General features: G+C 55.1%; 1 protein-coding gene across 3 annotated transcripts in view; it reads right to left on the reverse strand.

Annotated features, from left to right (window-relative positions):
* Nucleotides 1-24,633, reverse strand: part of LOC135994232 (ankyrin repeat and fibronectin type-III domain-containing protein 1-like) — a 227,774-nt gene that overhangs the window by 18,912 nt on the left and 184,229 nt on the right. For 2 of the 3 annotated variants that reach the window (XM_065644652.1, XM_065644653.1), the window contains exon 6: nt 19,074-19,202. The exons of the other annotated variant lie outside the window; for it this stretch is intronic. In XM_065644652.1, coding sequence (XP_065500724.1) covers nt 19,074-19,202 — 129 coding nt within the window. The remainder of the gene's footprint in view (nt 1-19,073; nt 19,203-24,633) is intronic. 3 annotated transcript variants of the gene reach the window in all.

A 24,633-nucleotide genomic window follows, 5' to 3' on the forward strand; every position in this document is an offset into this window, starting at 1 on the left:
GAGAACCAGTCCATGTGAGGCAGGGCAGCCCTGTCCTGCCGGCAGAGCCCAGACCCGGCCTGGCTGGCAGGAGCTCTGCCCACCCTGAGCCCAGCAGGACCCAGCCGTCCTTCCCCGAGCACCCATGGGGACAACCCACACTGGGCACCCACAGGGACAACCCACACTGGGCGCCCGCGGCACCACATATGCAACCCCCAGGGCACTTTGTCCTCCCTGCCACTACATGCTCCTGTCTCCAGGACAGAGGCTGGCGGTACCCAGACAGGCAATGACTGTCCTGCCCAGAGGTCACCAGACATGGCTGCTGGGGACCATGGGCCACATGGAACACCTGTGAGGACAGGCTGAGAAAGTTGGGGTTGTTCAGCCTGGAGAAGACAAGGCTCTTGGAAGACCTGATTGCGGCCCTTCAGTACTTCAAGGGGGCTGATAAGAAAGATGGGGACAGACTTTTCAGCAGGGCCTGTTGTGATAGGACAAGGGGTAACGGTTTTAAACTAAAAGATGAGAGATTCAGGTTAGACATGAGGAAGAAATATTTTACACTGAGGGTGGTGAGAGCCTGGCCCAGGTTGCCCAGAGAGATGGTGGATGCCCCATCCATGGAGATATCCCAGGCCAGGCTGGACGAGGCTCTGAGCAACCTGAGCTGGTAAAAATGTCCCTGTTAATTGCAGGGGGTTGGACTAGATGAGCTTTGAAGGTCCCTTCCAACCCAAACCAGTCTATGATTCTATGGTGGCCATTCCACAACTCCTCCCATCAGTGGGAGCCTGGGCTGTGAAAAGGCTCATGTGCCAGCGATGCTGCCGCTGGTAGCAATGTCCTTCCAGCAAAAAACTGAGGCTGCCTGGTCCCTGCCGCCCCCCACATCGACTGTGGAAAGGATGAGCTCACGGGGGCAGACTCCAGCCCGCTGCAGCAGACATGAGCTCAGCGCCATCATCCTCGGAGTTGGCGTGGGTGGCTGTCACTTTGGGACGCTGCTCCCCACCGTCTACAGCCTGATGCAGCAGAGAGCAAAGGCACAGGGCTCCATGCATGAGAACGGAGCCCAAGGGATGGAGGATGAAAGGTGTTAATGTTTTGAAAGGACAAGGTTTGGAGTAGGGAGGTGGAGAAAGACTGGGTCCTTGTAGAGATTGTTGTAGCCTCGTGGCACCACAGTTGTCAGTGGTACATTAGCACCAGGGATGCTTTCCTGAACCTCAGTTCAATTCAGTTGCAGGGTTATTCAGAAAAAAAACCAGGCAAAGGACAGGAGAGGCCTAAAAAACAGTCATCAGGGAGAGTCAAGCCCAACCCAACCCATCCAACCACATCCCAAACTGGGAGTGTGCATCAAGAGTGCAGCCAGCAAGACTGACATGGAGGCTGTTTCCAAAGAAATCTGAGTGCAAGGGGTCTTTCCTCATTCAAACACACTCGGCCATGCTCACCCTTGGTGCATGCAGGGAATCACACGTTATGGCCACAAACGCTTGGACACCAAATATTCCTTGGCAGAGTCCACTTGAGCTCCTAACATGCCCAGCAGCTCCTTTCAGCTCACGGGGACACGAACCAGAAGCGCAGTGTCCAGCACCAAGAGGAGCTGCTGATGCATTCACATTTTCGACGCTTTCTGCCTGAGTATAAGCCATTCTTCAGGACTGGGGAAATAGAGACTGGATCCAAAATGGAGCATGAGTAGGGAAGTCCTTCCAAAAGAGTGGAATTTCATAACACACCAAAAAGCACACTCAGAACTAGGACAAAATGCTGTGCTTAGCATCCCTGCAAGGCAGCAGGACTCACGGGAGCAGCCTGCACACCAGCTACCCATCCCGAGATGGACGTACCTTGAAGGTATTTAAATATTGTGTGGTGACCTGGCCATACAAAGATGGAGCAAAACACTCCTGCTCCATGGAAACATCTGCGTGCCTGGAAAATGCACTTGCTTATTGAAACCTGGGTCCAGGGAAAGGCACCAAACCAGATCCAAGGCTTTGTTTGTTTGTTTCCTACATATTTTCTCTTTTTTCCCCATTTGGCAAACCCGCTGGGTTTTGTTTTGAATGGAACTGAAAGGAGCATTTCTCTTTTGTTTAGCAATAACAACTAACTTATATAGATCCTGCTCCTGCCAGTACATTTTTGTTGGAGCTCCAGAAGCCCAGTGCTATTAGCCCAATGCTCAGAGGAGCTCAGCACGGTGCAAGGCCAGGAGATGCTGCACAGCACCCAGGTTGGTGCAGTCTCCCAAGTATTGGCAACGTTGGTGTGGCTGCATGGGGCCTCTGCCGTCTCCAAACCAGGCATACCGCGGTACATGTAGGTGCTTCTTGAGGAGCTCGGGACCCAAGCCAGCAGAGAGCAGACCCCATGGCCACGCAGCCCACCGCATTGTGGCACAGCACTGGATTTGAGAGCTGACTCACAGCAGCTCAGTACCTAAATAAGCTGGAGGAGAAGAACATATCCTGGGCAAGATCTGCAACATCCCACCAGCGTTCCATGCCGTGCAGCTCTGCAGAGGAAGAAGCAGAGGATTCCCCCGTGAGAGCAAGAGGGGGTCAGCATCACGCCTTGCTGTCCGGGCTGTTCCCCGAATCAGGAGGCTTTTGTACCCCTTGGGGAACCCTCGCGCAGGGGCCATGGCAGCAGGGAAGGATGTGGGCTGGACACGCAATGTCCCACATCACGTGGCTGGTGGGCAAGTTGGCAGTGTCCTCCCGAGACATGGCCATGTCCCCCTGGTGTCACACAGCAGGGAAGAATCTGCCCACACGACTCCCCCTGGGCACCTCCCTCCTAAATCACAGGCTCTGAATTTGGGAGAGACAGTGACTTCAGGACTCCAAGACAGGTAGAGAACCAACCAAGTAGATCACTTGCTGACAGTCTGCGGAGGCCTCCCACAAAACACCCCGTTTCTGCAGGCCAAGCAGTATGTTTTGGGGAGGAGGGAAGCAGAGACGCTCCAGCAAATTCTGCTGCAACACAATAATGCTGCTGCTTTTTTTTTTTTTAAATTAAGAATCCCTATAAAGGGTTTTAAATGAGCCCAGAAGGAGCCTGTAGCTCAACCCCTGTCAAGATATGACCGAAATCACACTTTCAGTTCCTCGGTTCCCCGTGACGGTCTGCCATCACAGTCAGGACTGCTGTCGTGCACACCGTAGTCACAAAGCAGCACTGTCCTGGCTGTGCCCACACACACGTGTCCCTGCCGGGCAGCTCCTGCCCTGCCAGCGCACACCCCTCACACAGCATTGCCAGGACAGTGGGACACTTCTCCTCGGGGACCGTGCTAAGGGATGACATGCAATGGCTGGCTCTCTAGCCAAGACAGACGATGCTGACAGTGCCACCAGCCCGTGAGCACCAGCCCTGAGCAGCTTTGAAGGGGGCACTGGCTGTCACAGCCTGGCTCCGGACACTCGAGTCGTCCCTTGAGGGAGGGGAAATGTAAAATGCCAGAGACTCACACTGGCTCCATCCAAGGACCAAGCTCAGAAAGGAGATGCTGGAAGGGAGAAGCAACATCCACGTCAGGCTGTCGGCTCTGCACCCCAGCCCAGCTCTGCTGGCTTCACTGCTTTCATGAGGATTTACCCCAGCAGAGCTCCTGGCCCACCCTGCCTGCAGGCTCACACCTAGAAAATCTGCTTTCCTGGTTTGCGCTACCAAATTTCTGAGGAGACCGAGCTGAGCAGGTATGGGCATTGCAGACCGAGGGTGTCCCTGCCTGGAGGGGTTCAGGAGCTCAAGGTGCAGCATCCCCCCATCACCAGCACCACTTGTCCCCGCTGCCAAAAGCCTCCAGTCCCTCCTCACCAGCATGGGCACTGGGGATGGCAGACCTGCCACTGGGAGCAGTGCCCAGCCCTGGGTTCCCACCCCCCAGCCAGGGTAAACCCTCCTCACTGCACTCCCCCCAAGTACCAGCCTTTAATTGCTGCTTGACATTAAGTATCTGAGCGAGGAAGTCTTGGTAAATGTTCTTGCTATGGGAACACACAGTGCTGAGTCTCTTTAATTACATTGTTTTTGTTTGGCTTTTTTTATTAGTTGTGCTGTGGCTTCCCCTCCCTGACAGGCTAGCGAAGCACACGCTAAATATGGCTGGGTTTAAAGTCCGTCGTGAAACCCGAACCACGGCACCAGCCTGGCTGGACTCGGTGCAAGCCAGGGTTCCGCGGGACACGCATTCCAGCCGCTGCGGTCCTGCTCCGGCCCTGTGCCCCCCGCCCCCGTCCTGTTCAAACACCCATTGGAGCAGCTCAGAGCAGAACCACCACGTTCCCAAACACCTATGCAATCTCCTCCTCCTCACCCCACTAAATCTTGCTGTGAAACCAGCCTAAGCCTTCACTCTGCAGACCTCAAGCTGCCCCATCACCATCACACCCATCACTTCTGCATCGGTCCCCATTCCACCTTGTCTCCATCACACCCATCACTTCCACACCGGTCCCCATCCCAAAGCGCCCTACCCCACACCTGCCCAGCCCACCTCCAGGCTGCCCCTCGGGGCCAAAGAGCCCTCTTCCCACTGGCCACACCGCTTTCATCTTCCTCAGCCCCCCTTGTTATTTTAAAGGCATTCCAGAGGATGCTGTCAGGCTTGGATGTGGTTTGGTTGGGTTGTTTGTTTTCGTACTGGAGGTTTTATGATCGCATTGGGAACGAGCCCTAATTGAGCTGCAATTCGAATTGCAGTCTGTGGGTATTTGTTTCATTTTTGGAAGGGCTTGAACGGCAGCGCAGCTTAGGCTGGAGAATGCATTTGGTTTTAACTGGAACCTGATGGAGACAGGACTGAGCAGGACGGGCTGCCCCGAGCTGTGACTGAAGCTGATGGGGAAGCCCTGCGTGGCCGCTCTGGCGCCAGGTACCCACGGCAGCAACAGCAGCACCGGGTGCAATGCCAGCCCTGTGACCACCCAAAAACCCAGCCGCTGGCAGGCGGGAGGCAGATGGAGCCAGACCTCCAGTGCCGACAGCCAAGCGTGCCTGGGCTGAGGCTTGCAACCACCCTGCAAACCCCTGCGTCCTGCAAACTCCCACACCCTGCAAACTCCTGCGCCCTATAAACCCCTGCGCCCTACAAACCCCTGCCCTGCGCAAACCCCAACCCCCTACACGACACTGCATGATGCAAGCTGCTGCCCCCTGCAAGCCTCTGCAGTGCAAGATCTGTGACCTTGTGCTCACCCAGCACCCCAGAGAGGGAGCTCAGCACTGCTGCCAGGGCTGCTCAGCCGCAGGGGCTGGCTGGGTGCTCCTTGCTCAAATTGGGAGCTGCCTCTAGACCCGAGCTGCTCACAGGGACCAGGGCAGCAGAAACTAACAGGACCTAAAGGTCAGCGCCCATACTGCCCTTCACAGGATCTACGTTGGTGTCAACTTCTGCTGACCATGCCCCACGCCAACTGCCAGAACTAGCAGTTCAACCCCAGCACCCAAAATGTGCCTGATGCTTCTGGCACCCACAACCAGCTGAACCTTTGCAGGTAGGGACAGGAGGACCGACAGGGTTTCAAAGCACAGAAGCGCCAGCAGAGCACTTGCTCTGCATTGCAATGGAGCTTCCTCCCGTCCTTCCAGGATCTCACAAGCCCGGATGCTGGCACAGGTCAACAGTGCTCTGGAAAACACCTCCGACCTGCTGGCACCATCGCAGCTAAATCAGACTTCCGCATATTAAAAGCGGATGAGCAGCGGGGACTCACTGCCCCTCTGTCAGGAAGAAATCCTATCCCGGCTTGGCCTGCCAGGAACGAGCACTGCTCTGTGCTGCGGATACATGTGTGCAAACTCTTCTCGAGGGTATCAAATGCAGAAGCTGAGTCATACGACGCCTGGTCTCAAAGATCACCGAAGGCAAAAGGAGGGAGAAAAAAATATCTCAATGGGGTTGCAGGGCCCCAGCTTGGACCCAACCGGAGTAGAAGGGAGATGCTCAGTGTGGGGATGCCCAGCCATGTGGCCAGGGCCCGGCTGCCATGCAGTGAGGAGTAGAAGGGGTGTAAGGACACACTCATCTAAGCTTGTCCCCTCACTCGAGCCCTGACACCACTTCTTGGCAGGGGAGCGGGACAGGCTGCCAGTGATGCTGCTGTGGCAACCCAAGCCTGTGCAGGGGCCAGTGGCTGCACCTGAGCACTGTCCCAATGGGAGAAGGGGCCATGGGGACTGAGATGGCATTGCGCCAGCTCCTCTGAGGGCTGCCACCATGTACTTGCACCCAGCGAAATGCCTGGGACCCCCTACAAGCCAGGAAGAAGCACTAACTCGTCTTCCTGTATGACGGGTTGAGCATGTCTGGGAGGGATGTTCTGCATTTCAGCATGGCCTCAGACCAGGGTAACATCCCACCCGGCCTCCTCCTCACACCTGCTGAGACCCACTGGGGCCTTCCCCACCCTGAGACTGGCTCCTCCCCACCGCCGTGCCCCACTCTGGGCATGGTGAAGCTCCGCAGCACCCATGCACCCAGCCCCCCTGCTATGGTTCAAACGTTGGCTCAGCTCCTCACTTTGCTGGAAACGGCTCCTGGGAGCTGCACCCCACTGCCTGGCCCTGGGGCTGCAGGTCGCCCTGGCACAGGAGCACAGCCACATGCCATGGGGGCTGAGGCCTACAGACTCATCACAGCAGTGGGAAGCCATCAATTTGAACCCAGACCTGCAAGGATGATAAGCAAATCCTTTAACCTCCTGCGCCACCTGGTGCCACCAGGAAGAATACGCTAGTGAGATCCGACTTTCAGCAGAAACCACCTCCTCTACCAAACCACGAAATTATAGAAAATTGGCCCAAGAAGTACTTCTGGAGGTCACCTGAACTCATTCCCCCATACCTGTGGCTGGTCTCCATCCCCAGCCAACTACATCCCACCAGTGCTTTGCAGACCTCCAGGGGACCTTGCCAGCCCTTTGCTGGGATGTCCCTTCTGGTGGAAACCCACCTCCAGTCCATTGTCCTAGACAAGCCATCCAGCTAGACAGGGACCAAGCTGCTCAAGCATGCCGAAGCTGCAGGATGGAAACCAGCACCGCTGGCTGAAGACTTCCAGAGCTGCACCCAAAGGGGTTATAAAAGGCAGGCCACAGACATTGATCTTGGTGGGGAGGAGGAGACAACAGCCAAGACACAATGGAAGAACAGACAAACGCACACACCCGGCTCCAGAGCTGCTGCCCAGCTGATAAATGTTATTGGAGTCAGAAAACCCCTTTCCCGCTGGAAGGCGACCAGCAGGACCCAGCCAGCAGTGCTGGGCACACTGGCCGCTACCCACAGGGTGTCCCTGGCACTGCTACCAAGAACAGCCACCCTCCGGTGGCATGTCCCAGGCTGCCTCCCTGTTCAGCACAGCTGCACACCAGGAGTTGCTCCCGGCTTGCTCCACAACCAGCTCCCTGCCCAGCACCCACTGGGGTCTTCTCCTCTGACAAGAGGGACCAACCCCACCACGTAGTCCTGGTGCTGGTGTCATGCCAGCACCACCCACCACAATGCGAGAGGAGCTGGCTCGCTGCCACCCAGCTATAAAAGTGCTCACGTATGCCAGAGCCAACCTTCCCTCCGTGCATCTCCAGTGGAGTCAGGGTCCAAAGGCTGCGATCCAAGAGGATAAGCCAGCTTTTTTTTTTTTTCCATTTTGCTAGAAAACACCCCACAAGCACTCCTGTAATGGATGGGGAGACTTCCTCACCAGCCAGGCCTCCTTTCAGCCGAACTCTGCCTGCTGACTCCATCAGACTAGAGCTTTCCCACCTCATGTCATTTTATTCTCCCTTTAGCTGCAGAAAGCTTTGACATACCATCAGGTGGAGAAGCTCTGAGCATAACAGAGCCTACGGAAAAATTGTCAGAGCCCCCAGGACAGCAAGTAGAAAAGATTTCCACTCTAATATGAAAGAGCAACGTTAAAATCCACAATAATCACCGGGACAAACCTCTGACCATCAGGACACACTCATCCATCCATGCATCGATGTGACCAGCACTGCTAGCACACCTATGGGAAAGGCAGGGGTGCAAATGCCCTTTCCCGAGTTCTCGCAGGACATGGGAGCACAGGAAAACACTCTCCTCTCATTGAGCAGCTTCTCCTGATCTAGAGACAAGACACTGCTCACGCCAACCTGAGCTCTGGTCCTTGCTCTGCCCCTGAGGATGAGAGGCAGGGGATGCCCACAGCAAGCGCCTCAGTTTCTATGCATGGGAAACAGAGATAAAGACAATGTTGTCTTTTGTAAAGTGCTTTGAGACTTGCTAATGAGGAGGACCAACCCACCGCGTGGGCTCCTTGCAGTCACCACTCCTGTCCTGGACTCACGTGGGCAAGGGGGTGCCCCTAGAGATGGGAATGGGGGTGCTGGGTGCAGCTGGAGGGCAGCGGGTGCAGTGGCCAGAGTCTCTTTGCAGACAAGAACTTCAGCAGCTTGCCCCTGAAGAGCTCTTCCAAGCATGTACAACCATGCTTTCCAGAGGCTAACAATTTGACCAAATCTGTCTTGATTTCCACCAGGAATGCACCAACCCTGCCAAATTTCAAGTCTCTTTTCCAAAGCGTGGAGGCACCAGAAGTTCTCAAACAAAGAGACGTGAGAAAAAAAAATAAATTGGCAAAGCTGCCATTTTTCCCCAACCTTCTGCTGAAACTTGGGAAAAGAAAAAAAAAAAAAAAAAGAGGAGAAAGTTCAGGCTGAGGCAGAGTGAGCATGGAAAAATTCAGCCCAAACAGTTAAGTTTGGAAAAGGTATAAGCAAACAAACTTCCGCTAGGAAGTGTTATACAGCCTTACTACAGCCTGAACAACAGGCGGCTGCTGCTTCGGCTACAACCAATGTGTTGGGCGAGAGGTGCCCTCCTCAGGGAGCGGTGCCCTTCTCCTCATCCCTGTCCCCTCCACGGCAGGACACTGGGCGACTTCACTGCAGCACAGAAGAGCAAGGGTAGCAGGGTCCAGTGGCCACAGATGGCCCTGGAGATGGGAGGTGGCAGCACGGGACAAGAAGAGACCACTGTGACGCCAGCACCTCTGAGATCTCTCAGAGCGCTTGGGAGATCCCTGTTGACACGGAGCAGGAGCTTTGAGCCAGACCTAAACCACCTGGGGAGTAGAGATGCCCTCATGCCCCTGAGACACCCTGCTCATCCCACCATGCTCCTCACCCTGCAGCTCCTGGCTGTGTGCTGCATAACAGCTTCCTCGAGACCAAGGACCTGGAAAGCCCCTCTGAGTGCCCACTGTGTCCCGGCACATGCTGGCCTGGGATGCCGCACCTTGTCCCCTGTGTTGACATGGGCTGGCTCAGGCTGCAGTCGCACCTTCTGATCCACTGTGCCAACACGCCCTCAGCCCAGAAGGTTTCTCTTCCTCCATTACCCCCAATTTTTCTAGTGAGAGACCAAACAATGTGGTGTGAACACAGATGTGGAAGCCAGCAAGTGTGATTCCTGAGTAAAAAACATGGTTACCTCTGTCACAGAGCACCTGGGTGAGCTTGACCAGGTCACTAAAGCCCTGGTGCTGCAATTGGGTGCCTACCATCCCACCTAAGACCAGGAAGAGCAGCAATTATGGCAGCATGGTCCCAGCGTAGCCCAGGAACAGCTCTATTCGTCTGCTGGAGTTTTCCACCTTGGGTGAGGAGCAACTGCTGAGGCAGCAGATACCTCCTCCATGGCACAGCAGAAGGATGAGGTGAACCCGCTAGTGCACAAGGAAGGCAGCCTTGGGTCCGTGTGATACAGCATCTCATTCCTGACCTGCCTGCATCATCGGGAGAGAAAATGGCCAAAGAAACTTCATGAGTTCATGTGAAGTTCACCCAAGTGGAGCTCTGCTCAATGAGCAAAAACTGCTTTTCTGCTTGCCACGAGCCTTGCAGAGCTCACGACCGGGGCAGAGCAAGGCCAGGAGAGCGCTGTGAGGATGGGACCTCTTGGCAGCCTCAGCCTTCCACTTCCACAGAAAGCAGGCAAGTGCTCCACTGGCTTATCCACCTCCTCGCTCAGGGAGCTCCAAGAACACACTCACAGCTGAGGTTCCCTCAGAAGACAGCCCCTTGGACAGCCAGCAAGACACCAGGTGTAGACAAGGAAAGCAGGAGCATTAGCTAAATGTCACGCCAGCTTAACTGTGTCCAGAAACAGCCTCCCTGCTTCCTGGTATTTGGCCCATTGCTTCACAGGATTTCAGTGACCAGGGAAACACGACACAGCTCTCCCAACCGCCAGCACCCTCCTGGCGTGGGGCATGGCAGGGCTCGGCTCCGAGCTGTCCTCAAAGCGTGGTGGCACTGGCAGCCTGGCTCATGGCAGGGAAGATGGAGCAGGGGGCGGGCTGGTGGCCCATGAGGGGCACGGGGCAGTAACAAAACACCCTGGCAGTGCCTCGGCATGTGCTAGACCTCAGACGGCTCAGTACACGTAGAGTTCACCTGGGCTTACAAACCTCCTCTGAAAATGAAGCAAGCTGGAAAGGTGGGTAAGAGGGATGAGTGTGAAGATGGGGAAGAGTGAGTGTGCAGGCAGCAGGAAAGGCTCAAGCAAAGGTGGAGAGAGATCCCAACACACTCAATGACCTGGTCCTTGGTGTCCCATGTGTCCTAACTGGGCTGACTTCTACGTTCATTTTGGCATCCCCGCTGAATGCTGCCCATCCTGCCAGCATCCAAGCCATGAGGTCCAGCATTGACCTGGCACTGAGAGACGCTCTCCAGGAAGATAAACAGGAGGTTCCTGAAGCTGTGGCAGGCACAAGTGTCTTGGCCAGCAGGAAACTATCTAAGAAAAGAGAAAACCTGTGCCACAGGAACTGCCACTTTGAGGGAGGAGTGAGGATTAAAAGTACTCAAATACCTCGAAAGTGCTGGCTGTCAGGACTATCTGGAAACGCTGATGTTCCTGCGCCTCTGAAGTAGCCTAAGAGGACTGAGAGAGCTAAGACTGCCCCCCCACAATCCAGCACAGTGACACTACAGGAATATCAGCTGGTGCAGAAGATCCAGCAGTTCATGGGGCCATCAGGAAGGGCTTGACTCACGATGAGACTGAGACATCCATGATGTTTCCCCTTCATACCACAGACTGTGGCATCTCAGAACTTTCTTCTCACCATAACCATGGGGTTTGGGCTGCCTGCTGTATAAATCCAGGCAACTGGTACCTTCCGAGCATGGACACATCCACGGAGAAGAACCACTGGAGACTTCAGGGACATGAAGAACATCCTCCACACGCCTCAGCAGGGACCAAGGCATCCATCCTGCTTTGCAGATCCAGGCCATGAGAAATGGCAGAGAGATTATGAGAATAAAACAAAACAAAACAGGCAAATGGGCTATTTGGGAGAAATCAAAGTGCGCTGAGGATAATGGATATGCTGCACCGAGAAATAATCTTATCAGGGCTTGAAGGTATTAGCTACCAGCAGAGGGAAGTGGCCAGAACAAAACATCAACACAATATTTTAAATTTGTCTTTTAAATAAATGATATTTGCTTCCTGTGCTCTCAGTGAGGAAGGGATCTGGCTGAGGGTTCCAGTCCCAGACAGGGAGAACCTGGAAATCAGTCTTCTCTGAACATTTTCCTTCCGTCACTTTCCCAGAGGGCTCAATTTTTCCTGCTGAAGTGACATGAGAAACAAATGCAGATGGGATCGCTGGACCAGCTGGAGCCAGCGACTGCAGCAGCAGGTCACAACGCTGCACACAGAGAGGATCCAGCCCTTGGTTTTCTCCCAACCTTATCGTAATCACAAGCTGAGCTGCTTCTCCCCAAACAACGAAGAAATCTGGGCTGATAGAGACTTGTGGCATCAGGAGTGGAGGCACAAGCCTTGCATGGACCTTATAGATTTGGATGGCCCTGCACTCCCCCCGTGCTGATCCCCTTTCCCACCCACCCCTGCTGGCCGGGTGCTCCCAGCTCCGTGCCAACAGCACGGGGTGGCAGGAGTGGAGCTGCGTGAACCACAGACTGTAACTCCTCCGCCACTGCAAAGCCCTCTCGGGGCTGGGGACTGGCTGCAGCAGGAGCATCGGTGTCACCGTGAGCAGCAGCTACCCGTGAGCCTGTCTGTTTGCAGATGACTCATAGGTGATGAGGGTAAAAGGTGATTTTCCACAAATAAATCATCCCTTTCAAATGCTTTCCTAAAGGCAAACCCAACTTTTAGGGAGATATTTTGAGGGCCCCTTCCTACCCATCCCCATGAGTGAGTCCCTCACAGTCACTGGTGAACGACTGTCCCACCAGGTCTGGGGGAGGACAAACTCCTGCTCCTCCCACGAACCCAGAGGCATCAACTGTGAGTGCCAGGGACAAAGCTGGGCTCTCAAACCACGTTCAACACCAAAAGCTCTAGGGTACCCTAACTGGTGTTCACCTTGCCCATGCAGAGATGCAGAGGTGACTGGGAGCAGCCAAACCCCCCACTGGCCTCAATACACGGGGGTCTCCACAGACAGGGCCGTCCTTGTTCGCTGGGACTCCAACTCCTCTTGACCACATTTACTGCCCATAAATCGACTTTCTAGCGATTGCCAACGGCAATGTCAATCTGCCACCCCAGGAGGAACCTCGGGCTGCCCAGAGCCTTGGGCACGGGGTCCTGCTGCGGGTGGGTTCCCCGAGTGACCCAGCAGAGCACGGCGCGGTGTGGACATCCAGCTCCCATCCAGCTAATTCAATAAGTCACAGATACCATGACTTCATAAGGCAGAGAGGCTCCACAGCTATTAGGGGAATTGGGAGCGGGGGGAGGAGGAGCTGAAATGGAGAAGGGATGGAGACGGGGAGGGTGGAAAGGGGGAAGCTAAGACAAGCAGCAGAACAAAACATCCCATAAATCATGAGGAGCTGCTGAAATACCAGAACAAATGACCCCATAGCTTGGCCATTGTTCCCGAGCGAGGGCTTAAAGCGCTCCCAGTCGAGACAAAGCGCCTCGCATTTCGTTTCAACACTGTGCCGGCCTGTCCAGGACCTGCGCTCAGCACAACCAAGCTGGGGGTGGCTGTGGCTGAGGGATGTCCAGGACCAGTGGGATGGGGGAGGCGATGCTCTCGGCAGAGTTGGCTGCCCCACACCATAGCCCGTGCAGATGTGGTGCCCACATCTCAGCCTGCCCAGAGCATCTTTTGGCTCCTCGATGCCCACACACCTCCCAGGCTCTGGCACTCTTCCCCTTCCACTGAAAAGCTCAGAGTCTGTTTCTCCCTTTTTTTTTTTTCCTCACTCAGACTAAGAGCTTCCTTGGCTGGGAAGAGAAGGGGCTCCAAGACTCAGATTAAGTTAGGAGTAAGACAGCTCGAGTAGGGCTGTGAAACCCAGAGCAGCTCTGAGCCCTCTGTCTGTACAGTGCTGCTCCTTCCCACCTCCGAAAATACTGCTGACAATTCACTTTGTGCTGGCTTCCCCCGGCAAACAGATGACTATCAAGCAAAGAGTCCTGCACGACCATAGATTACTGCGATGGGAACAGCACGAGGCTCTCATCGAGCTTTGCAGTAGCAGCCCCTCCAGTGCACTGGCTGGGGAACAGACGGACGGATCAGCCGGCAACTCGGCACCTCCCACGGGCTCTGCAGCCCTGGGACCGCGGCACTCGGGTGCCAGAAGGCGAGGAGCCTGCCGATGGGGACAGGTTACCCACGCTGCCGCCCGTGTCAGCCAAGAACAGCTATGGAAGGCTGAGCAATGCCAGGCACCTCCATGGCATGGATTTCATGCCCCGGCACAGCAATTTAAGGAGGATTTCCACACCACACGAGACCATCTAAACCCAAAGGGGAAATATTATTGCATTATAAATTTTTAAATAACTTTCATAAACACACTTCCATTAAAAACCTTTTGCTTTATAACCAAACCCAAAACACATACAGAGTGCACAAGCAGTCACATGTGCCGCCTCGGCCAGTCTGATGGTGCCAGCACAGTTCCTGTGCTTGGCTGTAGCTCTTGCCCCATGGCACCACGGTCCCATCACAGAGGGACGCCCGCCAGCCCTTACACCCAGCCCTGGAGCTGAGACATGTTGGAAAACCACTCCACAGCTTCCCATCTGGGTGGGCATGGTCTGCACTGGGGCAGGCAGGTCCCTGCGCATCCCCCTCCTCGGCAGTGGGGAAGTGAGGAGCTGAGATTCAGCAAAGTGCCAGGGGTCAGGCAGCAAAACAAGACACAGGCAGGACTGAACACGAGCTGGCTGGCTCCGTCCCTATATGTCTAACCACCAGACGACATGCTCCTGCCAGTGTTGCTTTAACAGCTCGTGGTGGGCAGCCAAGGAGCAGAACCGAGATAAGGGGATGGGGAAGCGAGGAATGCACTGCATTCTTCCTGAGCCACCATGGGAATAGGCTATTTCGACCATGGATTGCAGGGAAGCTGTCTGACATGAAAAACTCGAGGGGCCCAAATAGAAAAGGCAGCAAGTGGAAGCAAACAACCAAGAAGAAAATAGAGAGGAAAATCAAGGTGGGCAACAAGAGGTGAGTATGGGAAAAGGAGTGTGGGGGAAAGAGAAGCAGAGGAACAAATGGAAGAAAACCAGACCAATAAGCAGGAAAGTAAAGGCAAGAGACACATGGATGTCAGGAGGACAAACCTGCCAGGGTGGAACTCCTGATGAGCACCAGAGCTGGAAGGATGCGAGATGGGCACACAGGCTCCCAGGCTCCACACAGGCAAGTGTAAACCAGCAGATTGCAGACCTTTTATTGGGTTAAGATTCGATTAAGAGGAAAGATAAATGTGGATCATTTCACAGGTGACATGCACAAGAGGAGAGGAAGCTCTCTTTGCCTTGATTCACCCTAAGGGGGGAGAAAAGGGATTGCTGGTGTTTCGCGGTTGCTGTAGGGACAGCGGGAGGTCTCTGCAAGAGCCATCAGCTTTCAACTTCTTCACTCCAACAGCAGAAGGTGGTGAGCTTCAAATAAAGAGTGCTTTTGTCTCACACACCTTTGTGCTTAGGCTTTGGAGCTAGATTAGTATCACAGAGCAGCAGAAAGCAGAGTTTTAATCAATTGGACCCAAAATGCTTCCTTGCCTCAATCACCAGGTTTTGCCCTTTATTTGGAGCTCAAGCTCCCTTGGTGCCCCACAAGCCACCGCATGCACTGTCCAGCAAAGAGGACAAGAAAGGGAATCAGCAAACCTAAATAAAACCAGATAGGAGCAGCCTCCAGGTTTCTCCCTCAAGCTTGGGAAAGTCTCGTGCTGCCCCACTCCCCACGGTGCTTCTTTCTGGGCACCTCCTGGCAGCAACACCCCGGCTCACAGGAGCACTGGGCTGAGGTGATATGGCACATTCACGGGCCCTAACACTGGGGACTTTGTAGCGCTGACTTTTTTTAAAAATAGCCTAAAAAAAGCCTAATAATGAAGTATTTATTTCAGTAAACAACATATGAATGAAAGAAGTGTTTTCTCAATACTTCACTTTTCCCCTGCCTTCTCTCCCTTCCCCCCAGCAATTTTTTTTTAATAAGTGGAACTAACGTGGCTTCGCTCACTGACGGCTGTGCCCAGGAGCAGGACCACGCTCTGTTCGCCTGGTGCAGCACATAAACACATGCTGTGCAGATAAAGCCTGCCTTGTGCCCAGGGAGAAGTGCAACACATGAGCACATCCCACCCAGTGAGCAGGGGAGATGTGCTCTGACAGATGCAGGGACTGCAAGACCTGTGACAGGAGCATCCCTGCGCTTTCGGGTAGGTAGCGTGGGACATTCAGCACCTTATTTATTGTGGCAGCAAATAACTGCATCTTGTGGCCCAGAGAGCTGCCATTGCCTGGGGACTCTGCCCCACAGGGCTTTGAGGTGTCCCCAGGGACACGGAGCAAGGCCAAGGGGACATGAAGTGATCTGTTGTTCCCACCCTAACTGGCAGTGCTCAGCACAGGGGACACAGTGTCAGGCAGACACTGTGACACTGTACATCTCCTTCTTGGTTACCCCAGTTCCATACAGCCCCACCTGAGCATCTGAGAATGATGAAAAACTGACTCAGCTTGCCCTGTGTGGGGATGAGACGTAAGGATGCTTTTGCTATGGCAGAGACACTGACAGTGTTTTTGTAGGAATTTCAGGGAGAAAACATTAATCCCTCCACCAGACTGACACCCAGCTTTTCAAAGCAATGGGCACTGATGATTTTGTGCTTATAATCTCTGCCTCCTCCTTGGCAACAGGTAACGGCAGGTCCACAAGCTGTTCCTTGCCTTCAGGCCTTGGAATTCAGATGGGCAGGATTCCCAGAAGCTCCTGATTTGGGAAAATACAGTCCATTGCTATTGCATCCCCCTCCTACCCGCATAGGATCAGCTGAACTCCCCATCATACACTGTGTGTTCACCCTCTGCACAGAGGCAGGTAAAACGATGCATCGTTGACCTTGGGTCTGCATGCAGATATTTGCTCTGGAAGCCAAACGAGGCTTCTGTGGATTTGCAAAGGCACGAGCCATGATTCCCTTGCCTGCTGGGACCCAGGTGCAAGGCACAGGGCGAGCAGGGGCAGCAACACCCGTGGCTCCAAAGGCCCTTCCCCTGTGTGCAGCACAGCGGTTTGGAGCAACTAACTGAGGATGCTGACCCTGCTATGCTGATCACGGATCCCTGAAGATGTATCAGGTAAGGAGAGAAATAATGTTTCACACCAGGGAAAAGGCCAGATGTCCCCTTTGCAGGATGTGGCTGCAGAGGAGGCTGGTGCTTGCATGGGAAAAGCTGCCGAGTGCCTCCCTGAGGGCAAGCGTGCATGTGTGGACCAGGCACACGAACCACCAGCATGTGTGAAAATCTGCCAGCAGCGTGTCTGTCCTGCGGGGACGCAGCACTCGGTGCTGGGTGTGCAGGTGGCCCCGCTGCCCTTTGGAAACTGGGCTGTGTGCACGTAAAACCAGTAGCATTCCTGCACAGCAGCGCCACAGCCAGCACAGCTCCTGGGTCATCCTCCTAACCGCGGCACCAGGGAGAGGATTAACAAGCAAATCGAGATGATGGGGGAACAGGTGGCGGGCAGGGTCCTCGCCCCACTGCTGCCTGCCCAGCTCCTTGTCACTGCAACCCCCACGGGTCACCCTTCTGCTGTGTCCTGCTGCTGAGCGCCACCAAGCCCCAGCACCCGAGTCCCAGCACCCTGGCCCACCCAAGCCTGGGTGCCAGGTCGGACATCTGATCCAGCTCAAGATGTCTCCAGGCACAGACAAAACCCAGGGCAGTCATCCTCCCCCCAGCCAGACCAGCCGCGGCCATGTCCCTGCAGCAGAGGTGACACCAGGTCCTTTCACACCTCACGCTTTCCAGCCTCAATCTCCAACGCGACGGCATGTGGCAAACCGAAGGCAGAGGTGATTCCTCCTCTCCAAGAGCTCATTTCCAAGCTGGCTTACAAAAGCCCCACAAAATAGCATCACCTACCACTGCTGCGGTGTCGCTGCTGCCCCAGGTGCTTTGCAAACTCATACAAGGCAGATGGTTTCCCCCAGGAAAATGCTACAGAGTGAGTGAAAACGTACCACAAACATACCTTGACACAGCAGGGCTAAAATAGGATCTGGGGGTTTGAAAGAGACATTTAAAGGGAGAAAAGAGATTTACTGACTTCTCTTGCTTCTTTGTTATGAATAAAGAGAAACTCTGACTACTTTTAATGACTTATTTGCTTCTTTTCCTATTTGGTATATTACAAATTCACATATTTGTCTGTTTGGAAGATTCATAGTGATTGCAGAACAGCTTTCTCAGTGACATCGTTTCAGCAAAGGGAAGAAAGTTGTGCAACTGGAGAAGAAAGCAATCTGTCACCAAATAGCTTAAATTCTTTGTCTGGCCTCATTAATACCTAGTTAGCTTTGATGCCTAACTAACCTCACAGAGAGAGGAAACCTTTGAGGAGGACTCCATAGCCTTACACTCAAGTGTTAGAACATACAATAAATGCCAGAAAGATCTCCAAAAAAAGCAGGGAAAACGAAAACCAAACTCGACATTCTTGCAATTTCTAAGCAAAAAAAAAAAAGTTTTACCCTCCTTTATCCATCTAAGGAAGCAGAAAGCAATGCAATTTCCAGTTCTTTTAAATATCCTTAGCAGGTCACTTCTAACACTGGGATGTTTGACTGTGATCTGCTTCCAAGGCTGTTGCATCAGAGCTTAGAAACCCAGGATAAATTACTCCCTGCTCAAACAGAGATTGCAGTTGGAGACCTGTGCTCGGCAGGAGGGGCCCCGCAGGCACCGCAGCAGCAGCAGCAGCGGGGAAGGAACCGCTGCATCCCTCTGGGCTGGGCAAACGGGGCTCGTGCTGGGGCAGCCCCGTACCCACACACTGCTCGTGGTGCCAGGGGGGAGCCCCTGCAGCTCCTGGTGCCCCCATGCCAGCTGCGGCTGTCCTGCTACTGCTGTCCTGCTACTGCTCTTGGCCCTGGTTTGTCCAACAGAGGTGCATTGGGCAGCGAGGGGCTGCAGAATGCATCTTCTGGCACCTCCTATAAGGAACATGCAGGAGGAGAGGGAGAGGAGAGGGAGAGGAGAGGGAGAGGAGAGGGAGAGGAGAGGGAGAGGAGAGGGAGAGGAGAGGGAGAGGAGAGGGAGAGGAGAGGGAGAGGAGAGGGAGAGGAGAGGGAGAGGAGAGGGAGAGGAGAGGGAGAGGAGAGGGAGAGGAGAGGGAGAGGAGAGGGAGAGGAGGAGGAGCAGCTGGCAGCAGGGGCTCCTGAAGGTTGTGCACTCACATGCCCCAGCCCAGCAGATGCGCATGTCCGCATCCCACAATGAGCCCCCAAAGACCTCCATGGCTCAGTTCAAGGGGTCTTCTTCAGCCCCCCAAGGAAGGAGCCACCTGGGGCTCCCCACTGCTCCCTGCACTGGGGCAAGGGGGGACGTTTTGGCTCGATACTTCTGCAGCAGATGGAGGGGGCTGAAGGGGTGTTGTCCCATAGGACATTGCTTGGACAGGGATAGAGAGTGGCAACAGTGGGGACAGGGGACAGGAGGGGGACTGGAGAGGCAGCAGCTCCTTTCCCCCAGCCATGTCCTGCAGCTCTTACCATTCAATGCTCAGAGACCTGGGCCGGAAGGCAGACAGCTCGGCTGAGGCATACTCAGCTTTCCTTCTCTTCTCCTGCTTCTGCTTAACTGACAAGCGGTGGGCAAACCTAGAGAGGCTGCTTTCCGACCTGGGGAAGGGGAGAGGAAAGGCATTAATGTCACTGAAGCACTCTGGCTCCCAGCGGCAGGTCCATGGCACAAAGCCAGGTGATGCTTGGAGCTGAAGCAAGGGCCTCCCGGAGGGTCAGTGGCACTGGGATGAGGTGGCACCAGGCTTGGGGGAAAGAGGTGGAGCAGCAGCAGGTTTAGCATCGCTTCACGAAGCCAGGACCAGCACAGGTCCATGGTGTGCTGTTAGCAAAACTGAAGCTGTGAGCCTGGCAGGCTGAGTTAGCGCTGGGTCCTGCTCCCCTCTGCAGCAAAATCACCTCCCTAGGTCGTATGCTCCTGCTCAAATGAAAACTGCTGACAGCCACTGCTAGAGAAACGCTGGCTGCTTCTGCTTCTTGCAAGTGCTTGCCCAAGAGGGGCCAGGCAGCCAGGGAAGCATTAGTGGAGAGAAGCAAAGCAGACCTCTGCCACGGCCACACGCTCCTTCGCGGGAGCCCCAGAGCCCCTGCGGGCTCCCAGCTGGGGCTCTCAAACACCAAGACAGCTTTCCTGCTGAGGGCTGACATGGAAATCAGCCCATGTCGGAGATGTTTCGGAGGAGGAAACAGAAAAGCCTGCGAGGAAACAGGTTCAGCTGCAAGACTCATCTGCACTGACAATGTCCCTTCCTGCCAGGTGGGATGATCCAGTGTCACCCGCAGTTCCTGAGACCAGGGAGAGGAGAATCCCCAGGCTCTGGGGCCACGCTGCACATCCCCTCCACCCCAGTGCTCCACAGAAGATCACCACTGTCCCAAAGCACAACACACCGTCTCTGAGCCTGCAGCGCACAGAGATACTGGTGCCAGCTGTGCCGAGGGCTGGCACCCCCGGCTTGCAGCCAAAAACGGCTCCACAACCCATTCCTGCTGTCAGTTCAACAGGAGCAGAGGTGGGAGCAAGGGAGGAGCAGCCTGGGGAGCTGGGACACCCCGACTTGGGCACACGACCAGACTGGTGGCACAGGTGCCATCTGCCAGCCCTGCCATGCACACCAGCGTGGCTGCTGCCTCTCCTTCGGTCCTGCGACGGCACGACACACTGCCACGGCTCAGCCAGCCCCAGGCTGGGCAGGGAAGGGGACAGGAGCAATTTGACACAGGTCCCAGAGGATGAAGGACAGACCTGGGGCAGACTTTGAACCTACACACATTGCTAAAGACAATCCTCCTCTCCTCTCAAGTCCTGACTGGCTCCAACCAAACAAAATACCTCAAAAAAAAGAAAGAAAAAAAGAAGGTATTTCTCAGAAATGAGAGCTCCCTGCCTTTCCCCACAATAATTAAGCCAACCACGACCAGCTAACAGTTTTTTTCCTGATACATTTTAAACATAGACATCTTCAATTCATTAACTCTGGTTATTGATTTATTTTTCAGCTTATGAATTGCTGTTGCTGAGGACAGGGTGGAGACAGCTTTCTGGAGAAGGCTCTCGTCTCTCCGATCACCGCTGGGAAAAAGCTGTTCAGACCTTCCAGGGTCATTCTTTACATTCTTGAGAAGAAATACTACTTTGATGTAAAGGATGAGGTTTGCCTTAAAAGAAACCCAACAAGAAACCCAAACCCCAGCCTTCCCCCGCTTGGAGGAAGAGATGTTCGAGGAGGAGCAATCCAGGCGCCGTGCAAAAGCCCATCGAGCAGAGCCTTGCACTAACACCATCCTCGCCACCTCGCCTCTCCTCTGATCTGGTGTCAAAGCTTGGCTGTACCGAATAAATCCCAGTTTGGGGAGTCGAGGGCACTGACCACCGATGTTCTGCAGCAGTCCCTGGTGCGGTGTGGAGCCTGGAGCGAGCAGGGCTCAGGGCTGACCCAGGGATGGGGCTGGGTGACGGGAACGAGAGCTGTTGGCTTCTGATAGCATCTACTCGACAGCATTTGAGTGATCCCGCTGTGGCAGCCCTGACACCGCCCAGCTTTCTACCCCCTCAGGAGAGGTTCCTGCCGCTCCGCAGGGGTAAGGGCTCCATCCCCAGCTGCCAGGACGTGGGAGTATGTTGATCTCACGAGATCTAGGGACTGCCTGGAGAACACTATCCTGTTTGCTATGCTTATCCCATCCCCACCACACTCCTTGCACCATCACAGCCACCCCTCCCAAACCGGTCCCCAGCAGGGATGGGGGGCTGGGAAATCCCAAACCACCTGCATGGATGCAGGATGGCAGCTGCCCCCCGCAACAAACAAGTGTCTCTGTCATGCCGGTACGTGCCTCTTGCGATCAACACCACTGGACAATGTTACAACCCAGGAGGTTTACCCAGACACATCCACCTGCCCCAGGCAGGGAAGAAGCAGGCACTGGATAGAGCCAACAGCATCCGCCAAGAAGAGCTGGCAGGGGAAAACAGGGTGACGTGCCAGCAGGGCTCGGAATAAAGGAGCATTAGCCCCTGGGGGCAGAGTGTGCTGGTGGGGCTGGAGAAGCCACCTGGGTGCTCGGGGACATGTGGTCTTGCCTGTGGGATGGCATAAGGGAGAAAGGCGATGCACTCCGGCACAGGGCAGGCACTGCCTACACCTGCCTGACCCAGCGTGGACAAGTGAGGCCACGTACGAGTCAGGTGACCAAGAATCTTGAGACGCTGGGTGATGCTTTCATCCCCCAGACCAACCTTCCAGCCTACTGGTCACCCAGTCGGTTCACCCACCACCTCCAACTGCGTGTAGCCAGGTTAGAGGAGACGGCTGCGACTGCTCTGATGGGCCAGCACCTCCCCCTGACAGCTGTCAGCAACTTACCCAGCGCTCAGCAATGAACCAGCCTCCTCTCACCTCTGCCAGACCCGAAAGATCCAGCAGACGCATCACTAATTAGAAAGCCAGGAGCACATTACAGAATCATCTGGCTATTTATACGGTGCTGCTTTACATAAAATGTACTGCAGAAGAAGGAATGAATCATACCTGCTCTGCCGTGGCTGTATGCAGGCAAATGCAGCCCGACACCCACAGCCTGCTCTGCCCCACTGCCCTTGCCCCACTGAGGCCTTGCTTGTGGGTCCACTTCCATGAGCTCCTCGTGCTGCAGCTGCCCCGGTCCCGCAGGCTCGGGAAGCTCCCAGGGTCAGGATGCTCCTAGAGCCACGCTGGGCATTGTGGCTGGGATCTGTGTTCCATGGGTGGCAGCAGCAGTGAGCCTCTAACATGGGGAAGGGGATGTTGCTGGGACCACACTTTTACTTTCCAGGTGCTTTCCAAACACTAATAGATGCCCATCCCTTGAGAAAGATCAGCGTTAGTGATCACAAGGTAGAGGCAGGGAAACTGAGGCACAGAGAGGCCATGTGAGTAAGGCAGGTTCCCTACGGCTGTCAGCATCTGTCCTCTTGTGCGCTTCACTGATGGGCAAGATTTTTGTGCCTTCTCCCATCGGTACCAGCATGCTCAGCACCACAAGAGCCAGTCTGGGAACCAGCAGCGCCAGAGAGCCACTGCTGCCTTGAGCCAGCTTCGCCCCAGCCAAGGGACAGTGACAAGGCCAACACCACTCCCCAAGCCCTGCTCGCTCCATGGGAGTGCTCATGGTTCAGCCTGGGCAGGATTTGAGGTGACCTGCCCACCACATCATAAGAAACAGCATCTCTGCAGCAGCTCAGCATCGGCACTGCCGGGGCTTGGCAGACCCATCCAGCCACACCGGCACCTGCCAAGGCTCCCGGTGGTCCCTGCACACTGCCGAGGAGCCAGAGGGGACACAAAGGGAAAACCATCAATTGAAACATCAACCGCAGCACTGGGAAGAATTGTCTCCTGACAACCAGAGAAGGTTGTTCAGCTACTGTGCTGTATCATAAATCACACCTCTCTGACTTGCCATCTGTCAGCCAGATTACACATGTTCAGAGTCCCATGTCAGCGTTTAAGTCAGAACATAGCATCTTTTCCCCAGAAATAGTTATCAGCCCTGGAGACTCGTGCAGCAATACCCATCTTCAGCCGTTCCCTCCAAACCTCTCAGCATAGCAGAGCTGGCAGCGCCAGGGAGGCAGGAACGTCGTCGCTGCTTGAGGGCACGGGGATGCAAATCCTGCACGCGACATCTTCCCCATGAAAACCACCACTTTGTGTGCACATAGAGGCAGCAGGACCTGGTGCTGCAAACACTCTCCGCCAGGATCGGCCACAGCACCCAGCCCTCGCTGCAGGCACACAGCAGGCAGGGGCAGGTCTATGCTGCTAAGGGCATGGGGACAGTTCTGTCCCCAGCCTGATGTGTGCTGATGGGATGTTCAACCAGGATGTGCGGAGGGTGCTCAGAGCAGCACTCGGACCCTCGCTGGCTGCACAGCCCACCCCAGCCAAGGGGGAAGACTCAGGCTCTGCATGGGGCACAGCTTCCACACCACCTGCACTGCCCGAACGTGCCGTGTCTCACCAGCTTGATGTGGGAGCGCAGGCAGAGCAGAGCCATGGTGGGCTGGCAGCCCAGCCCCATCCTGCCTGCAGCTCAGCCACCTCACTGAGCCATCACAGGACACAGCACCCCAGCACAAAAATCCGCTCAGCTGCCCTTTCGGGTGAGGACAAGGGTCTGAAGCGCCGTCCTCCACCCCCTCACTGGCTGGGCAGGCGGATGAGCAATGACATTTCCCAAAGCTGACTTAGTACAGAAATACACAGGGACTCGATTCATCCCTCCAGCTTCATCAGCTGTGCACAGGCGCGAATCTGGCCAGGGGTTGGCAATGCCTCGCTGCTGCATCCCCCACGCCGTGTCACAACTGGAAAGTGATGACAAGCAAAATCCCCATCCCCTCAGCTCTGAGGCCCTCCCTCTCCCCTGCCATAGCCCTTGGAGGGACATTGCAGGCTGCCTCTGCAAAAAGCAGCGTGTTTCAGCAGTTTGCAGCCATCAGAGTCAGTGTGTGCCTGCAGAAGCCCAAGTGCTCATGTGGCATCTCACCCAGCCGCTGGCACTGCACAACCCAGCCATGCCACAGCCAGAGCTGCAGGGCACACCATGGCCCATGCTGCACCGTGCCATGGGCACAGGATGACCGAGGTCACAAGGCACAGCCACTGCGAGAACCGGCATGGGACAGGCAGTGCTGGTAATGATCCTGCTCCACCAACACACCCAGCCAAAGCCCTCGCCACCACCCAGGCATGAGCCGTCCATCCCACAGAGACAGAGACATCTTAGCCCAGGCAGGAATAGCTCTCACTTGTTGCGGTCCCCCCCGAGACTCAGGAGCCAGCATGTGCTTGTATATGGTTCAGAACTAACCCAGCTCCTGGCAGGCAGCTGCCAGCCTCTGGAATTAGCACAGGCAAGCAAAAGTCCCAGGACAAGCTGTGCAGTGGCTGTGGGCAGCCCAGGCACTTGGCAGCAGACAAACAAGCAGCCGTTTTCATTTGGTCCTCCCTTTGGGAACAGTCATAGCAAAACCAGCTATCGAGTT

The sequence above is a fragment of the Caloenas nicobarica genome, chromosome 14 (genome assembly GCF_036013445.1).
Source record: "Caloenas nicobarica isolate bCalNic1 chromosome 14, bCalNic1.hap1, whole genome shotgun sequence".
Lineage (NCBI taxonomy): Eukaryota > Metazoa > Chordata > Aves > Columbiformes > Columbidae > Caloenas > Caloenas nicobarica.